Source organism: Neocloeon triangulifer, unplaced genomic scaffold (genome assembly GCF_031216515.1).
Source record: "Neocloeon triangulifer isolate White Clay Creek 2 clone unplaced genomic scaffold, ASM3121651v1 ptg000020l, whole genome shotgun sequence".
NCBI classification, from domain to species: Eukaryota; Metazoa; Arthropoda; class Insecta; order Ephemeroptera; family Baetidae; genus Neocloeon; species Neocloeon triangulifer.
In genome coordinates, this window is record NW_026775561.1 from 15,476 (window position 1) to 35,116 (window position 19,641).

Below are 19,641 nucleotides of genomic sequence, written 5' to 3' on the forward strand. Positions count from 1 at the left end.
TATAACTTTGTTCACGAAAGCTTCATTCACCAATGGTAGTCTTAAGATAATAAACATTTAAAGAAAAAAATGCACTGTTTTTTAACGAGAAATAATTTGTTCATTTAATTAATTCAATTTGCAAGAAACAAAGCAGGTAGTAATTATTAACACTATGACTTTTAAAACTATCTTTCATATCAAATATTAAATTTACTTTCTCCCCCTACAAATCATAAGCATTGCAATTAACAATTAAAGAAAAGCTTGCTGCAGTCAAAATGTGTGTCCAACGATGGCAGAGCGCAAAACAAACATTTGCTACTTTTGTATGTAGAACAATACCAAAAACACAGATGATTGCATTTGTGCAAATTTACTGATTGGATCGTGCAACTACTGAACTACCGGCAGACAGCATGTCTTTGGAAATCAATCGCATGCACTCTTGCTCGTGCTTGGGCCAGTGCTGGTTCTAAAAAAGAAGATTCAACGTGGTCATGAGGATGATGTCAAGTGCGCTCGTTAAAGGCCAAATATATCAAAAGATAGTTCTCAAATATCTCTACTACTCAAGGATTAAGAAACTTTTTTAAGCGAAAAAAGAATAAAAATTGAGAAAACATGGAAATGAAGAAATCGGGCTTTTTTCCTCGTTGTAAAGTTTGTTTTTATTCAAAAACAAAACGGCTTTTATGGGCTTTTACGACGAGGGAAAAGCCCCATTTCTCCATTTCAATGATGATCTCCTCGAGTGTGTCAATTTCAGCAAAAAAAAAAAATTGAGAAAACATGTTTGAAAAAGATTAGAAGTAACCGTTAATGAAGTTTTAATAAATTAATTTATTTACACTCCAAATTTTGTTGTTTTAAATTCCCAACACATTATTCGCACCAAATTATTTTCACGCTTCTTTGACACGCCCACCCGGCCCCAATTTTGATACCAAAAAAATTGAAAGTTTTCGCCGCATGTTAGTGACGTGTGGCAGATGTGCAGTATTGCATATGATGCTTCCTTCTAGCTTCGATTTTTGCAAATATTGTAATGGATTTTTTTTTTATTCTTTTTTAATTGATTTTTTGAGATATTTATTTGCATAATTATCTTAAATCGGCCTATTAAACCAATTAAAAAATAAAATTAATCGGACTGCGACTGCACGCAGATGGAGTTGTAGGCACCCCACTCTCCAGCAACTTGGAGTTGGGCAAAACCCCCAAGATTAATTTTTGCAAAAGCCGCGAGCGAGGGTTGGTGGCGCAGCAAGGTCGAGGACGTGGGGAAGGCCGTGCGGAGGGCGAGGACAAAAGGGCGGCTCCGCAGGAGCCCCCTCTCACGAACCTCTGCCCTTTTGTCCCGCCTGAGCCGGCCTTCACCACGTTCTCGGGCGAGCGCGCCTCCAGCCCGAAGCTCGCAAACCATAACGGAGCTGCCTACAAAAGGAGTTGTCTGCAATCGGTGCAGTACTTACAATAATTAAAATTATATAGTAACCAAGGCGTGAAAAAAATTTGGTACGAACGTACGAATAAGCTTTTGGGAATTCAAAACTCACCAAAATTTGGTGCAAATAAATGTATCCTTAGTTTTTTGTTCCACAAAATAGGCTTTGAGGATTAATTGTTGAGGTACATGGCGTAGGCGGCGCAGGCGCAAAAGTCGTCCGCCGCGGCCTCGCCGTGCCCTGGCAAAGGACGTACCTGGCAGTCGCGGCTGCAGTACGTGGCCGTCTTGCATGACGAGCAGACAAAGCCGGACGCGCGCTGGCACTGCAGACAGTGTCCGGTCGACGAACTCGGCTTGCGTTGCTGCTGCTGGTGCTGCTGGACTTTGAGGTGTTCGTTTGAGTGGGGTAGGTGGCGCGGCGGGGGTGCTTGCGGCAGCGGCACCACCGTGATGGTCGCTTGGTTTGAAGGCCGGTGGTGCTGTTGTTGTTGTTGCTGCTGCTGCTGCTGCTGCTGGTGAGCTGCGCTGAACCTCATCCTCTCTGACAAAAGACCTGATGGGACCAATTTCATCAAAATTGTCATTTTTCCCCCAACAATTATTAATTATGCTGGTTAGGAAAAATTTAGAATTAATTTATTCCTATTTTATAAGATTGCAGGCAAGAGGCTTTTGTTAAATAAAGTACTGATTTTTTTTTTAGAAAACTTCCAATTTGTAACTCGACTATTTTCAGGAAATAAAAGGAATTAAACAAAATAAGTTACTGCTGTGGGTTTGGTTATATTCCCTATAAATTGTACACTTCTAAATATTTGAGATTTGATTTAATTTTTTGGGAATACAGTCTTGGTTTTTCGGGAAGGGGTTGCAGAAAGGGCGCTCTTGAGCGGGGTCGTAGCTGTGGGCGGCGGCAGGCAGCTGGAACGAATGCCTCAGAGGTGGCTGGTCAGCTGGCAGCAGCAACGGTCCGGACACCTGCGGAGGTGGTTGACTCGCAGCAGGACGTGATGGTCGGACGGATGGCAGCGGGCGGAACCAGGTCTTCTCCTGAGGGCCACGGCAAGGCAGGTCACCGTCTGGAGGGCCTGGAAATTAGGGGAATAGTGAGTATGGGCTGGTTATTGATAAAATGGTTGTTGTATTTAATGCAACAACACAGTCGGACTTAGTTTACCTGGGTTAATTGCAGGCACGGGTTTGGAGGGTGACTTGTAGCAGCCGGGGTGGAGTGTCCGGGCTAGGCGCCGCTTCTGTCCGACGTCGCTGTCCGGTGAGAGGGTCCGCCCTAGAACAGTATTGGGGCCATCAGCTGACCGCAAAGGAACTAGAGGGCGTATCTCTTACCGTCAAGGTTGGACGGGACAGGTGCAGCTCGGGATCCTCTGGCGGGGGCACAACTGACCAGGGTGGAGGCAAGGGAGGCCGTCCGGTCGGCTGGGACAGAACGGTCTGCTTGTGGTCGAACCTGGGAACAAAGAGTTAACTTTTGAGTTCCTCCGTCAGCGGCAGTGGCAAGAGAGTCGCCTACCTAATCGGTAAAAGGCGGATCTGCAAGTCGCTGCCGCTGACGGAGGAACTCAAAAGTTAACTCTTTGTTCCCAGGTTCGACCACAAGCAGACCGTTCTGTCCCAGCCGACCGGACGGCCTCCCTTGCCTCCACCCTGGTCAGTTGTGCCCCCGCCAGAGGATCCCGAGCTGCACCTGTCCCGTCCAACCTTGACGGTAAGAGATACGCCCTCTAGTTCCTTTGCGGTCAGCTGATGGCCCCAATACTGTTCTAGGGCGGACCCTCTCACCGGACAGCGACGTCGGACAGAAGCGGCGCCTAGCCCGGACACTCCACCCCGGCTGCTACAAGTCACCCTCCAAACCCGTGCCTGCAATTAACCCAGGTAAACTAAGTCCGACTGTGTTGTTGCATTAAATACAACAACCATTTTATCAATAACCAGCCCATACTCACTATTCCCCTAATTTCCAGGCCCTCCAGACGGTGACCTGCCTTGCCGTGGCCCTCAGGAGAAGACCTGGTTCCGCCCGCTGCCATCCGTCCGACCATCACGTCCTGCTGCGAGTCAACCACCTCCGCAGGTGTCCGGACCGTTGCTGCTGCCAGCTGACCAGCCACCTCTGAGGCATTCGTTCCAGCTGCCTGCCGCCGCCCACAGCTACGACCCCGCTCAAGAGCGCCCTTTCTGCAACCCCTTCCCGAAAAACCAAGACTGTATTCCCAAAAAATTAAATCAAATCTCAAATATTTAGAAGTGTACAATTTATAGGGAATATAACCAAACCCACAGCAGTAACTTATTTTGTTTAATTCCTTTTATTTCCTGAAAATAGTCGAGTTACAAATTGGAAGTTTTCTAAAAAAAAAATCAGTACTTTATTTAACAAAAGCCTCTTGCCTGCAATCTTATAAAATAGGAATAAATTAATTCTAAATTTTTCCTAACCAAATTGGCGATCCTGGCAGGATCGCCAATTGGTATTACAAATTTAGTTTATTGCAAACCAAAATGATAATAAGAAGTTGCAAGTAAGGGGTTTGCATATGATTATACTGACTGATTATTTATTAATTTAAATAAAATAGAATTTATTAAACAATTAAATAATCAGTCAGTATAATCATATGCAAACCCCTTACTTGCAACTTCTTATTATCATTTTGGTTTGCAATAAACTAAATTTGTAATACCAATGCAAATAACATTGAAATTCAAATTTTTATCTAACAAATGCACAAATTGGTGAATATTAACCTAATGAAGGTAAAAATCTCATTTATTGCTGAAATCCATCCCATTTGTTAGGGTAGAGTGTTGAAATATTCCCAAATTTTAGCCTTCCTTCAACATGTAAATAGGAAAACTTAAAATAATCCTGTTATCATGCTTTGTTTAATGACATTATTTTATATTAGAGTAATTTTAATATAAATATTCTTTTGTGCTTTATTGTAAATCTGTGATTTTACTTTTGCGAAAACATCAAAATTTTATGAATTTTCCAGTTAACATAAAAATTAGGAGATTCTACAAATTATTGTGAAATTTTAATGCGCTTTAGATTTTGATATAAATTATCAAACTCTAACAAGGTGTTCTGAAAGTTAGATAACCCTGATTATTAAAAATTTTAAAATTCACCCTTTTTGGTACCACATGAGAACAGCCAATGTTTTACTCATTTCTGCACAAATTTGGTTGTCAATTTTTAAAAGAAGGTTTCATAAATTCTTTAACTGTTACGTAGAATAAACTAGTTTCAATCGTAAATTGCGTGAATGAAATAAAATAATAATTTTTAGGCTCGTGCATTTTAGTAGGTTTTTAGGGGGTCAAAAAGTCGACAATTTTTAGTTGATTTTACATATGATAAATATAGTCGCCTATTAAGCTGGTTTTTTTCCAAAATATTCGGTTTTAGTCAAATTTTTTAATTGGATTTTTTTAGCCACAAAATACATGAAAAGATTATTTTAATCGATTTTTCGGATTGCATTAATTAATATCCATTTTTGGAAGCATAAATAATAATTTATCGCCCACCTTACATCATATTTAAATTTCCTAGCTATATAGCAATTATACAGAACTTCGTGTTTTTATGATACGTTATAAAGAAGAGGGATACAATTGCTGAAACCATTGAATTTTTCTAATATTGTGTTGAAATATATATTTTGAAGATAGTTGCACAGGGTAATTTAATCAAATGCATGTTTTGTTTGATATTTGTGAACAAAATTTATATTTAGTCGTAAAATTATGATTATAATGTTCTAAAAATGCTCCAAAACATGTTTTTTCTACTGTTGAAAATTATGAATTTTTCATCCATCCCATGTTTTATTCCTTTTTTGTTATTAAAGATTAAAAATAGCTTTATTAAATGCTACTTTCAGTCGCTTGAAATAAAATCTGTATGATAAATTTTTTTAAATAAATAAATTTTTAGCTTTTCAAAATATTTTGGAAATTTTGTTTCCAAGTCTGGAAAAACCTAGTTTTTGCTTAAAAAGTTGAAAAAGTGTCATTTTAGTATGTTTGAGTCGCTTTAGTCGGAAATTTAAAAAATAGTCGGTTTTAGTCGATTTTAAATAGGTGACAATTGTAATAAAATCACTTGATTCATGCAGAAAATGCATTTCGGTAACGTTCCGAGCGACATGGAAAAAAAGTCGATAGACTAAAAAACACGAGCCTATGATTTTCATCCGCATCTGGAATTAAATGTATAAAGTAAAGAGAAAAAAAGTAATAATTAACCCTCAGTGATGAGCTGCTCGCGGCGGTAGTGCTGAGGCAAAAGGTTGGCCTGTCTGTTGAGGAGGGGCGGCGAGTGGATGCTGCTGCGTCGCACCCGTTCCACCGTGACCGGGGGCGACACTCGCTCCACCGCAGGGTTGTACCTGTGCACCTGGTGCGACCTGCCCACCGACCTGTAGCTGCCGCCGCGCGACTGGTTCTCGTGCTGGTGACCTTTTCAAAACGCACAAATTACATTTTTTGGTCAACTGATGAGATTCAACGAACCTTGGTGCTGGTAGGCGTGGAAGGCCCTAGGCGGTTGGTGGTGCGGCGGCGCCGGCACCAGCATCGGCGTCCTGCTGCTCGTCAGGTCCATGGGCCCCGTCGCGTCCCTCTGCAGCCCCATGGCGGCCAACACCTGGAACTCGGCCGCCACCTGGCCGTTGCTGCTCGACGAAACGGGCGTCAACGCCTTGCTCGGTTCGCCGTTCTGCTTTCTTTGGCCCGAATCGTTCTCCATCCGGCTCAGCAGCGACGTCGGCACCATCGATGACTGCAAAGCGCTCTTTTAACTTTTCATCTCATTTAATTCAAAGCGCTACACAGCAATATTTTAATGTAACCACCTTTTTGAAACCTAAGCGATATTAAAGCAAGATTTCTGGCTATTTCCGGAGAACGAATACTATGATCATAGCAGCAAGACATAAAAATAGAATGAGTATCTTAGCCACCAATGTACATCTTTATTTGCATTTGCTGTTGCCAGCGGCAATTTGTTATTCAGGAGGAACAAAAATATTGTAACATAGATTTATTTATCCTTGTGTGAACATAAATAAGCAACAATTTGTAGATAAATTAATCCTTTTAAATACGATGAGGGCGATCCGAAAGGCTAACTTGGCCCAGGCTAAATTAACCTGGCCTGGGCTAATTAAACCCGCCATTCAATTTTGCTGGTGGGCTAAATTAGCCCGGGGCCAAGTCAAGTTAGCCTGGGCCAGGTTAGGCATTTGGATCGCCCTTATCATTTATTGTTGTTTATATATCTGTCCACATTGTTACAATGCATTGTTTACATTCAACTTTTGAAAACAATTTATCTAAAACAGGTATTGTAGGACAAAATGGCACCAACACCAGCAAGGATTTCGCTAAAAATTCGGAGATTAATTCGCCGTGCTAAGTTTTGTTATCTTTATTGCTAAATGTGGAAACCTTTCAACCATTTAGATAAATTCAAATTTTCCAAATTCTAAATAATATAAAATTTAAAACTAACGTAAAAATGATTCCAAATAATCGTTAATAAATATTAAAAATTACGCGCTGCAAGTTTTATTTAGTGGAAACTTTACTTAAATGACGACTATTTTGCCGAGACGAAGCAAAATTCCTATTAATCGTACATTTACCATCACCTTCATTTGATTATTCGATTAGGTAAATATCTTAATCAATGTTTTTTTCATATTCATTCCAGCAACTTGAATGCTTTTAGTAAAACGGAGGCAAATCCGAACCTTGTGAAGTTTCCTCCGGCGTTATCCAGGGTAGCGTTTTGGGGCCCCTTCTGTTCAACATTTTTGTGGCCGACCTCCCCGAGTGCGTGGCAAACAGCCAACTCGTCCAGTACGCCAACGATGCAACAATTTACAAAACAATTACATGCCAAGAAGACGCCGACCAACTGCAAGATGATTTGTGGACATTTGGTGTGCAAGCAACGGGATGAGATTAAATGCGAAAAATTGTAAAGTTATCGATATTTCTCACGCGCGCGTCCCTTTGTATTTTATGTACAACCTTGGTGAAACCGTCCTCGAGTACTTCAACCAGCAAAAATTGCTCGGCGTTAATATTTCCAGCGACCTTCGGTGGCAGGTCCACACAGATATCGTCCGGGCAAAGGCGGCGCAAACCCTCGGCTTCGTGGCCCGTAACCTGCGCGGCTGCACCCCCCGAGTAAAAAGAATCGCGTACCTCTCTCTCGTAAAGCCAGGCATGACATATGGACTCCCTGCATGGCACCCAACGACGAAAGTCAATTTAAAAAAGCTCGATAGAGTGCAGAAACGGGCGCTGCACTTTATTCACGGCCGCACCCTTCCGCCGGCAAACGAGCAGAGAGTTATGCCCCTTGACTTGCATCTCAGGTACACCGACCTTCTATTTTTCAAAAGTGCCTGAGCGGCGAGACTGATTTGGACGCGCGTGCCCGAATCATCGAGGGCCATGTGCTGCGAGGCGACAATAGCCGGCATCCCCGCCTCCAGCCACCCCCGGTCCGAAGTGTGTTTGGCAAGCGCGCTTTTTCCTTCAGGGTCGTCAAGCCCTGGAATGACCTGCCACCGACCCTCAAAGACTGCCCAACCAGCAATTTTCCCTCCCTTTGCAAGCAGCATTTGTGGCAGCAATTTTAAAGTGTCGTGATTGTTCTTTTTTTTTCGATAGTGTGGGTTCACGCGGTGGCCGATCTCTTTAAGATGTCGGGCGTTTTAGCAGACCTCTGCTAGTTGTGATACCCTTTCTGCTCATTTTTTTCCAATTCAATTTTTTTTTCATGTATGACTAGAGTAGAATAAACAACAATATAAAAATAATAGTTAATTCCAGATTTGGTATGCAACCTGCAGAACGCGTATGTCGCGCGGGTTGCCTACTTGCGTTCGACAGGCGCTCCACGGAAAACGGCCCGAAATGAGACGCACTTTGTCCACTTGAGTGAAATAATTATCGATCACGCGTTAAGTGAGCGAGGACAGGGTATGTGAGAAAGTGACAGGCGCTCACTTCCGATAATTGCGTGCGGTCCGGCAATAACCTTAATGCTGGGGTGTGAGAAAATTAATACCACCTAGCTCTTTCGCGGCCATGAATTATAAACGGGCTGTTGCAACACACATTTCCCAGCAGATAACCGCAAACCAGTTTTCCTCCTATCTTATCGCTGATTGCCATTTTTCTTATCAATTGGGAACGCTTTATTAGTTGAATTATTTATGCTATTTATATTTTTGCTGTACAAAAGTCTAGGGGCAAAAACGTTTGTGATTAAAAGCAAAAAAATGTCGCAAAAATTCGTGTTAACTAAAATTAGTCACCAAGTGCAATGGAGTAAAAAAACTTAGCATATAATTTTGTTTTAAATGTACTACTTTACAAACTAATTAATATGTACTAAATAAATAAATAAAAAAATACCTGCTGAATTCGGTAGAGCTGGTGTTCGTTGTGGGCGATTTCAAATTCGTCGCGCTGGGGGGACACGATGGCGGTGCCGTTGTTTCTGGACAAATGCTTTTGGGCGGCGGCCAGTTGCGCTTGTGCCCTCTGCACTTCTTTGATGGCCAGCGGAATTTTCTTCTGAATGTCCAAAAGTTTCTTCAAAACGTCGCTCACGATCCCCAAAGGCAAATATTTCATCTAAAAAGTTTAACATTGCAAAATTTAGTCTAAATTGTTTGTTGCTTTCCTTCAATTAGCAATATTGTAGAAATAGAGTCAAACAAATTTAATTACAATCTCATAAATTAGTGAACATAAAAAAAGAAAGATTTTATGCACAGTAATCAACTGCTGTTCTGACAATGAAACAAATTTGAATGACCACGCTAGAGGAGGATCATTATTATTATTATGCAGAATATTAAAACATCATAAAATAAATTAAAATTCGCCTTCAATTGGACTGAAAATTATTTTCATTAAGATTAAGAATGTAGAAATGAAAAGAATTTTCACGTACCGCGGCCGATTTTGCGTCTTCGGTGGAGTCGGTGATGTCGATGACCTGGTTGCGCTGGCTGCCCGAGGGCTGCAAGTACTGGTCGAGGCCAAGCTCGTTGATGGCGTGCTCGACGCTGGACGAGGTGACGCGCGGCCGCTTGGCCGGCGACGGCACTTGCAGGTTGGGCACGGCCACGATGGCGCTGGCCTGCGTGGCTGCCTCGCGCACGTGCTGGAACTGCTGCGGCGGCCGCACCATGCCGAACGCCTCGCTTCCGCCGGTCGCCGGTTCGCGACTAAAAATTGCATTGCCCTCTACACTAGAAACATCAAAATCCTTCATTCTGCCCGCGTGACGCCAAAAATTCAGACCATAAAAAAATCCCATGCAATTCTCAATTTATTCTGAAAAAAGTTTATTTGAATTCAACATGCTTGATCTCTTTATTGATCCCCAGTCGAAAATTCGCAGGCAAAATTGATTCAACAAAAGGAACAAGACTCACTGTAGGAACTCCTCAATGATTTCTGGTCTTCGATTGCGGAAATCTTCGAGCAGGGCTTCGATTTCTTCCTTGCTTCCGCCCTCGTGTTGAATCCTGTGAAACGCAGACTGCATGGGCGACCTGCTTAATTTTGAATTTCATTGAGAGTTCACGGATTGGCTTGTGAAATTTTGTGATCGCACCTGCTGCCGTCGACTTTGTTGGAATTGGGTCTTTTGCCGAGGGCGGGCGGCATTTGCTCGACGTGCGGCGACTCGGCCGTCTGCATGTCCTGCCTGCGAATGTGGAAAGTGGCCACGGGTTCTTGCTGGCCGACCGACGACGGCACCACCTTGCACAAAAAGTTATATAATTTTCAGGCCGAGATCAAACGAAATTGGTTTATTAATGAAGCAACTCACGTGGGCTGCTGCCCTTTGGCGGTCCTTTTTGATTCCGCCGTCGAACAGGGCGGTGGCGTTGGCGTTCATGATGCTGGCCCTGTTGGTCCTGGTGATTTCGACCGGGCTGTGTCTGCTGGACAAGCGCTGCTTCTCGGCGTTTTCGTCCGAGGGTGAAAAGCTGGTGAGCCGGCCGTTGGGCCGCGGCGAGTACGACTGCTTGCTCGAGGGCTGCGCGAACTCCTTGTGCTGCTTGGCCGGCGAGTGCGGCCGACTTTCCTGCGGGGACGCGGCGGCCACGGCCACCCCTCGACAAGGGTCGCCGCCGTTCGTGCTCCCAGCCCACGACTGGGCCAAACCCTCGCAATCTCCTTCCTAATCGCAATTCTGATTACTCGACCATTCAAGAAAAATTAATTTTTTTTTGTGTTTTGGAAAAGATTTTTGACTGCAGGCAAATAAAATTCAAAACATGCCAGAAACTTGCTATTTAATTCGACATTGCTTGGCAAAATTACCACAAAATTGCGGTATGATCGCGCACCGATGGAACATGATTGTGAAAATTTTTGTATATCAGAGCTTTTTTCGTTTGTCAAAAACGGTTCCATCCACTGATGCAATATAATACTCAAGAATTTAATTAAACGTTAAAAAATATAATTATTGTAGCTAATAAATTTCGTTAAAAATAATTTGTTATAATAATTTGAATTTATTTGAATTACTTGGTGGCGTGCTGGGGAAAAGTGGAGGCTGGGCGAGCCGTGGAGCGAACTGGGCATGGTGGGCGACGGACTGCTGACGGGCGACGGGGGCGGCAGCGGGGACGAGTTCTGGGTCACTTCTGCGGAGGCCGTCGACGCGTCATCGCTGCTTGCACCCCGCGACGAACCTTTTTGTTACGCAGCAAAACAAAATCTTTAATTAATTCGTTCAATTAAAAATCACACACGGCGCGTCCTGTGTTGATAACCAAATCTCTTTTTGGTTTTCCGTTTCTCTCTTATCAAAAATGGGTTTCCTTGTGGAAATCCGCACAACTCACTTGCACCACATCCCGTCGCTTTTTATAATAATCAACTCGATACAACTTCCTGCATAATTCTAATGTTGAAAATAAACCTCGATCCAAACGAGGCAACAAAAATTAATCTAACTTCAAAAAATTTCACCAAGCTAAAACTGCGGAAAACTTACGATTCAACTCTTTGCTGTTTTCCGGCGAATCGTGAACCATAATTCGGTAATTGTGCGGCGATGTGGCTCGCGCGATAATGAGCGAATGAGAAGTCTCTCGGACTTGTTGCTCTCAGCAGCGATGCTGAGCAGAGACTGAATTGTTATCACATCACAACCTCAAAAGCTGTTAAACAAGAATATATCTAAAGCGCGTGTGCATCTGCCCCACTATGAATTTTCTTTTCCGGCGCTTTCCGATTATGTGCTGCGGTCAATAATTTATTTATTATTCAAAGCTCGACCCCAACGCCAAATTTTCCGGCGAATCGAATTTAATTCAAAACTCGCCTCATCATTCGGACAAAGGTTTCGAGCCAATTCGTAAGAGAAATTTGATTTTGAATTTCAAGCAGCGCAAGTGGAAAAATTCGACAAAGCGTGTTGGAATATTTTACGCGTCAGTCGCTCCAAACAAGAGAGACACAACAAGTAATTAAAGAAAATTTGGCGTCTGCCAAAATCGGCAGAAAAAAATGAATGAGTCGCGCGAGGGGTTATCTCAGCATTGTTGAACTTTGCTACAATGCGCGCGGCGTTATCTGCTGGAATTATTTTTTTTGTGATCGCATTTAGGGACGAGAGATAGATTGAGGAGTGTGTTGCTGCGGCGCTTTCGGTTTTGGATTCTCAATTTTTATTGTCTTATCTTATCGAAGATTAGAAGGCCCTTGGCGCGCTAAGGTGAGCTACATCGGTGGACAGATTTATCTCGTTGAATTGAGCGCTCCTCATTGGCCGCCTCCCAAAATCTTGAGATAACGCGGCGATATGTTTTTTTTTTATTGCGTTATCAATTAATAAACGTTTCATCATTAGAGCGTCGTAGAATCGAACAACATGGAAATGCGAGTAAATAAAAAAAGGCTATTTTCATGTGTGCGCGATAACAGGTTATCTCTTATCGTCGTGTTGGACTTATGAAACACTCTTCAACACTCACACTGCGCGCCACTGTTAACGCAGATAACGAGATAAGATATCTCGAATGGCACACAGGCCGGCCACGTCTCTCTCTCACAATTTGTTTTTTATTTTATTAATAGGGTAAAGAGCAGCGCGCCTAATAAAGATAATGGACATTACGCAAATCAACTGGCAAATTTGCACTCCACGTGCAAAAACGAGCAGCAAAACACGGCGATTTTGGCGGAAATTTGAATGAAACAATCTTTGCTTTTGTGTGCATTACTCCTTGTATTGTATTTCCAGACAAAAAAAACTACACTGTATAGATAAATGAAAAGAGAGAAGAGCTTGAACTAGACCAAGATTTCTATTCAACACTGCAAGGCTCAAAGGAAGGGCAAAACACTTTGCAAGCTACAAATTCAATGCAATTAGAATTTAATCAGTTCTCTGAGCCTTTATGCAAGAGGGATCCAACAAATAATTGTCTGTCGGAGTACAAATTTTCAATGAAATTTTCAACAGTATAAACTCGATTTTTCGACACTATCACTTAGGGGTAATTAACATCTAATGGAATCAACACGGGATAAATGGAATCTGTTTTGAAGGCATCTCTCTTTCAACACAACAAGGTTCTTTTCAATATTTTATCTTTTTGTCTTTGATCGAGTTTTTACTGAGACTTCTCGCGCGCGCATTCTTTTGAACCACAAAATATAATCAATAATAATTCCTTTTTCCTAAAAATACGCAAAGAATGGGGGAGTCGACTGGGGGCTTAACAAGGCGGCTTGCACAATTTATCAAACCGATCTAACAGCATTTTGCGCAACTCTTTCCTCTTCTCCATCACCTGCGGCAGTTGAGCTTTGAATGCCTTCACGTCTTCTGCTGGAATGAAACTGCGCTCGCTGTCCTCTTCGTCAGAAGACAAAGGATCCTGCAAAATGACATTTAATTAATTAATCAGACAAATCACTCCAATACTAAAATTGAAGACTTCTTTACAAATCACCAAGTTGGTGTTTATTTATAATCCAGATCAACAGCATTTTGCCCTAAATAACCCATACAAAAATTCATCATACCAGTCTGAATTTATTACTGTCTATTGGGGGTGCATTGAGATACATTTTCTGAAATTTCCCAAGGTTTTCCCTTCCCCTGCCGCTACCCTTTCCAGGTAAAAAGTACCTTTTAAAGGTGGCGTATTTTTTAATTTTTGTAATAATTTTTCTATTCCTTGTACAGACATGAGATCAACGCCATTCAATAGGAAATTTCATTAGCTTTCAAAATCTTACCAAGTTTAATGAAATGTGGCTATTTTAGGCGCCAAAATGTTTGATTGTTTGAAGAAAGTTTAAAATTTATAATTTTGTATTGCTTTTTTATCACTTGCTCTTGTGGAAAACATTTTAGAGAAAAATGCTTCATACAAAACTTGTGGGAAATTCAATTGTGCACATTTTTTGAATTTGCCATTTTCTTCTAAATGCAAATAGGCAAAAATTATAAATGCGGAAAAGTTGAAAAAGAGGTTTTCTGCTCAATGTTAACCTTATGGGTGAAAATCAAACCTAGAAGGTTCAAAATTATGTAGGATGAATCGTGACAATCTATAGATATTTCCTCTCAGCTGTTCAAATTTAAGAAACATAAATGGAAATATAGAATATTTTACAGTAAAAAAATTAATCGAAGCTCCTCAAATTTGAACGGCTGAGAGGAAATGTTTATAAATTAGCACGATTCATCCTAAGGGCAAAACTTCAGGTGATTTTGAGCCTTCTATATCCATGTTTGATTTTCACATTGAGCAAAAAACCTCATTTTTCAACTTTTCAGCATTTATAAACTTTTGCCTATTTGGATTTAGAAAATACCAAATATGTGCAAAATAAAAATTCCTACAAGTATTGTTTGAAAATTTTTTCTCTAAAATGTTTTCCAAAAGAGTTATAGCTAAAAAAAAACCAATAAAAAAAATGACAAATATTTTACCTTTGTTCAAACAATCCAACATTTTGGCGCCAAAAATAGCCACATAGTAATTAACATGGTAAGTTTTTGAATGCCAATGATATTTCCTATCAAATGGCGCTGAAATGGCGTTTGTCTCATGTCTGTACAAGGAATAGAAAAGTTACTACAAAAATCCACGCCACCTTTTACCTAGAAAGGGTAGCGGCAGGGAAAAGCTTGGGAAATCTCAGAAAATGTATCTCAATGCACCCCCCAATAGATAGTAAAAAATTCAGACTGGCATGAATTTATATCGGGATAAAACCTTTCTTTCCTGGACTATCACTTAAATAGTGAATCTAGGAATTTTTCTAATTTTCGTGTTTAATAATCAACTTGCCTCTAGCATCTGAAGCAGTGTTCTGGGGCCGTTGGCATCCACTGGCTTTTTCTCCGGCAGCAAAGTCTTGGGCGAGGGTGGCCTGTTGGAATTCTCTTTACTCGCCTCCGTGCTGGAACACTCGCCTGTAATTGCACAATTTAAATTTAGGGCTCAGAAGGTGAAATAGAAAGAAAAGGAACCTTCGTGGTTGCAGAAACCGTCGGAACACGCGACCTCGGAGCCTTCGGGTGAGCTGGGCAGACTGCACGAGCCGGAAATGGTTTCGTTTCCCTCGGAGGAGTAGCCGCAGTCGTGCGATTGCTGGCTGGCGCACCTGGCCGACGACCACTTTTTGGCAGGAGTACTTTTCTGAGCACTTTGACAAGAGTCACAGGAGACGTCCGCCGAGCAGCCGCCCCTGTTCTGCTGCACCAGCACTCTGGCTTGCTGTTTTTTGCTCGGCTTGCACGACAGCTTGCGCACCACGTCCTTCTTGCTGCTCCGCACCATCACTTCTTCCTTCGGGTCATCACAATCTTCGCATGAGCAAACAGACTCCTTGCACGTCGCCTCTTCGTCGAACTGAGAAAAAAAACGCTCAAAATCAGAAACCAAGTTTAGTTCATTGCAATAGAAAATTGTTGCTTTCGCCATTTTGCTGGAAATTTGATCTTCTTAATAGTAAATAAGAAGACTCGAAACAAAAATTGTTAAGATGAACCGAATGAATTGCTTGTTTTTTTCCTATATTTTAATTTTGATTCTGTAAAGTGGCAGAGAGCTTTTGAAATTTGAACTCACTTCACAATTGCCATCCTTGCCCTCGGCCTTCTTTTCCTTCTTCCTCCTCCGCTTCTGCTTCTTGTGTTCCTTGCGATGCTGCTTGGCAAGTTCCTCCTTGGTGATTTCCTCGTACAGCAGCATCAGCTGCGACTTGCCCCGCTTTTCATCCACGGCCAACTGCAAAAGTAAAAAAGGGGTGCTTCAGTCCATGATTCAAAAGTATTTTGCTCTAATTCATGCCAGTATGAATTTGTCACCATCTATTGGCGGTGCTTTGAGATAAATTTCCACAGATTTTCCCCTCCTACGTGGGTAAAAACGTACCTTTGAGAGGTTTTTAAATTTTTCTAACATGAGACAAACAATGATAAATATGAAATTTAAATTCTATTTGTTTTTAGCTCTAGCTTTTGTGGAGTCAATGTTAATAAAAAAATGCTTCACACAAAAAAAAAATGGAAAATTTGAGTTTTCACACTTAATGAAGTAAATCATATCCAAGTTAGAAGAGAAAAAATCTGATAATAAAACCTTTTGCTTTGCATTGAAAAGAAATGTCCAATTCAGGGTGCAAAGACAAATTTTAGACTCAAATTTAAACGTTTTTTTCCCTTATATAAGCTCTCTGAATGTACGATGGAGGACTTCTGAGCGGGAGTGGCGTTCAAAAGATTTGGTACCTGCATATTGGATTTTGGACGTGGAACCAAAAAATAGTGGGGTGATCATTTCTAAAATTTAATTCAAGCCAAAATATGTCCACCTGTATGTACTTGATGGTCACTAATGAAAAGCTGTCAGCTGTAGCAAAATTAGTGTAAGAAACCATTTTTCAGACTGAAGTGCAGAAAAAAATTAAATTTCCTCAAAAGCTAGACCTAAAACCAATATAAAGTGACCATTCACTATTTTTCATGACACAATTGCATCCATTTTTTCCACATAATGTCTAATAAAAATAAAAAAAGAGGTTTTTATTTAAAGCTAATAAAATTTGGCATTTGTCTCAAGTTGTTGCTAGAAGTTGTGATATTAAGCAAATAATTGCAAAATATGAAAAGATCAAAACATTTAAAGCAGAAAGGGTAGCCAAAAGGGTAGTGGTGAAAAATGAAGACTGGCACGAGTATTTTGCAGGACGACTTGAAGAGATTTTGTGTGTTGTCACCTGAAAGTTGCGGCCGAGGGCCTGGGTGGCGGCCGCGGCGAGGACCCTTGCTGTGCGCTCCTCCTCCCTGAGGCGCTGCTGGATGCGGTGGAGGCGGTCGTAGAGGCAGAGGCCGATGCAGGTGAGCACCTCCTCCTGGGCGACCTCGAGGGTCTTGGCGTGGCGCTCCCTGCGGCTGCCGTTGAGCTCGGGTTCGGCGCGCGTGATGAGCTGCGCGACAAAGTCAGTGTTGCAGCGCACGTGCAGGTGCTTCTCCTCGGGGCAGAACTCGATGCCCTCGTACAGCGCCTTCTGGTAGCCCTTGAGCTCCTCGGCGGTGGGCTGCGCCACCCCCTCGGGCGGCGCCGCCGCCTCCCCGTCGGCGGCCACCAGCAGCGAGTACGCCTGCAGCACCTTGGAGCGGCACTCGGTGCAGAAGCGGTGCTTGCGCAGGTACGCCTCCAGCGTGTGCAGCAGCACCGACGTCTCCACCAGCAGCGCCTCCTCCCGGCACACAGAGTGCATCGCGCCCCACACGTCCAGCCAGCTGCCCACCGTCCCACCCCGGTGCCGCTGCGTCTCCAGCGAGTGTAGGCTGCACCGACGGCTCTTCTTCGACCTCACCTGGCCCTCCACCAGGGCGTTCATCCTCGAGCTGCAGACAGAAATTAATAATCAGCAATTCTAAAGTCATTTTCTAAGTCATCAGTGAATAATTTTATAAGAAGAACAAAATCTTACAAAACTACGACACAAAGTTATTGTTATTTAATTTCTATTGAAAAAATTTAAATTAATTGTGATTAAAAATGGAATTCAAACAAAAGAATAGTTCCGAGGATCTAATTATTATTTGCTGTTACTCTTAAATATCTTTTTTTCTTCCTAGTTTATAATGACAATGTGTACAAATGAACAACAAGAATTACTCATAACTCTTCTCATTTGAAATGAAATCTCCGCAATGGGTCCTAATTTTGGGGAAAATGATTTGTAAATTATTATAATTTCACTTCTTTTTAATTAAAATAAGAATCTAGAGAGAATCACTTCAGAATAATTAGAAATATAAATAGGAGGATAAAACATATTCTGGTGATAACAAAATAATACAATTGCAACTGAACAAAATTGTAATGTAGAAAAGAATCAGCCTCCCTGCCGATTAGTGAATGGAACTTTAAAAAAGAGGATTTAGTATGTTTTCTTTATGGTGTGTGTATTTATGAATTTCTAACCAGGACGCATTAAAACTGCAGCTCAATAGACGAAGTTCGATAAGTATACCAATGATAATTACAAGAGAATCAATCGTAACGCTTATTATAATTTTTCCTAATCAAACTGAAATCTAATAGAATTTTCTTTAATTTTGCCATTCCTGACAACTTTGATGTTACTTAATAAGGGTGAGCATTAGCATTTATCGAATTTGGACAGCACCCCTGGGATGTGGAATAAAATCCAAGTTTTGAGTAGGTCAAAATTTTCATGAGTGATCAAGAACTTTTTAAAATACAAACCATTCAGGTGATGAAAAATTAGGCATGATAACCGTTTTCAAAAACAAGAGTCAAAAATAAATATTCAAAATTCAATGTTCTTCAAAAAAATTTAGCTGCATATAAATTTTTTAATCTTTTTCTTCCTCTTTTGGGGACAAGCTTTTGATAAATTGAATGTATAGTTACTGTAGGAAAAATTATCAACCCGTGTTGAATTTCAATCTGCAGTTTTGACGCGTCCCTTTTAAAAATTCATCTTCTCAGTTTTGCTCTTACTTGTAATCATGCAGCAAGGCGCACATTGTCTGAGGACAGGCCAGGGCATCTGAGCAGACGCTCAGGTAGCCCTCCTTTGTAACCTCCATTGGATCAAAAGTTGGGTGGCCGTACTTTTTCAGCATGTAGAACATCTTCTCAACGCTGCAAATAAGACAATTATATATACACCTGACGTTGGCCCAGAAAAAAAATTCACCTCCTGCGACAGCCGACGCAGGGAATCGTTTGGCTCAAAATGTCCAAGAGATCTTTGCAGGTTACTTGGAATGCATTCTTGATGTCCTCCGTGGACAGCATGTTGTATTTCTGCATGAAGCCATCAAAGTCCTTTCCCTTCTGGATCGGCACGTCGCACAGCAGATTCGAGTCGCTCAAATCCATGATCATCTGAAAATAAAAAAAATTTAATGTACTCATGACACTCGAAAGCAATTTTCTTTTTCGTTCGAAACATGTGTTGCGAAAGTGACGTCACTTTGAAAGTTCGATTGACTCGGGCCGGTCAGATTAAAAGTCGAATCGAACTGAGAGTTGCGTCAGAGGTCCAATCGCGATTACACGCAGGAGCCATCGAAGGTTTTGATTGTCAGGTAAAAGGTACGTAGGTATGTACCACACCACTCCTCATTTGCATTACTAAATCCAACATGGCGGCTAAGCATTGTGCTACATTAGCCGTCTCATGCTTCGCAGCTCGCGGATCGGAGCCTTCAGTCAAAATCGGTCCGCCGGGCCCGAGACTCGCGAGTCGGACGTCCGATCGACGACTTGCGGACGTGCCGTTGGTGGGGAATAGGAAATGATCAGCTTACGGTGAGGTTCTCGTCGACATCCAGAGGCAATTGCCTCTTCTTGATGAGGTTGTTTTCCTCCGTCAAGTAAACGTCCACCAGCTTGGCCATTGCTCGCGGTTTCGTGTTAGTCAGCGGCGATCAATTAAAATTCCCTACAAGACGCGTGCGAACAGCAAAGTTAGCATAATGAGCAGTTTTTCGGTGAAACGGGCCACACAAGCCGACTCAGGCACCCCTAACGTGAGTGCTCTGAACGGGATGGAAAACAAGGCAAACTCGGTATTTTGCTCGAATCATGGAGCCATCTGTCGAGCAAAAGAGGAACCCC

At 42.0% G+C, this 19,641-nt stretch overlaps 2 protein-coding genes and 1 long non-coding RNA gene across 6 annotated transcripts; all 3 read right to left on the minus strand.

The window, feature by feature from the left end:
* Positions 1 to 53: 53 nt before the first annotated feature.
* Positions 54 to 12,099, minus strand: LOC132203974 (uncharacterized). 4 transcript variants are annotated; one of them, XM_059632154.1, is made up of 11 exons: positions 11,508 to 12,099; positions 11,036 to 11,202; positions 10,329 to 10,682; positions 10,110 to 10,258; positions 9,928 to 10,047; positions 9,441 to 9,741; positions 8,897 to 9,118; positions 5,975 to 6,242; positions 5,708 to 5,920; positions 1,684 to 1,982; positions 54 to 454 (listed from the first exon to the last, which is right to left on the minus strand). In XM_059632154.1, exons 1-11 carry the CDS (start codon positions 11,545 to 11,547, stop codon positions 356 to 358), a joined length of 2,232 nt encoding a protein of 743 aa, XP_059488137.1. In that variant the 5' UTR covers positions 11,548 to 12,099; the 3' UTR covers positions 54 to 355. The 4 variants fall into 4 exon arrangements, with proteins under 4 accessions (XP_059488137.1, XP_059488136.1, XP_059488139.1 ...); XM_059632153.1 differs by having other exon boundaries at positions 9,928 to 10,050; positions 11,508 to 12,098; XM_059632156.1 differs by having other exon boundaries at positions 9,441 to 9,717; positions 11,508 to 12,097.
* LOC132203975 (uncharacterized) lies at positions 1,995 to 3,020 on the minus strand. The gene is made up of 4 exons (XR_009442489.1): positions 2,961 to 3,020; positions 2,777 to 2,897; positions 2,607 to 2,717; positions 1,995 to 2,517 (listed from the first exon to the last, which is right to left on the minus strand). It is a non-coding gene; the product is annotated as an uncharacterized LOC132203975 (long non-coding RNA).
* A 625-nt stretch (positions 12,100 to 12,724) lies between the features above and the next one.
* LOC132203970 (gametogenetin-binding protein 2) lies at positions 12,725 to 19,595 on the minus strand. Its single transcript, XM_059632147.1, has 8 exons — positions 19,332 to 19,595; positions 18,716 to 18,906; positions 18,517 to 18,660; positions 16,757 to 17,390; positions 15,607 to 15,765; positions 15,006 to 15,387; positions 14,824 to 14,948; positions 12,725 to 13,398 (listed from the first exon to the last, which is right to left on the minus strand). Exons 1-8 carry the CDS (start codon positions 19,419 to 19,421, stop codon positions 13,237 to 13,239), a joined length of 1,887 nt encoding a protein of 628 aa, XP_059488130.1. The 5' UTR covers positions 19,422 to 19,595; the 3' UTR covers positions 12,725 to 13,236.
* Between the last annotated feature and the right edge of the window lie 46 nt (positions 19,596 to 19,641).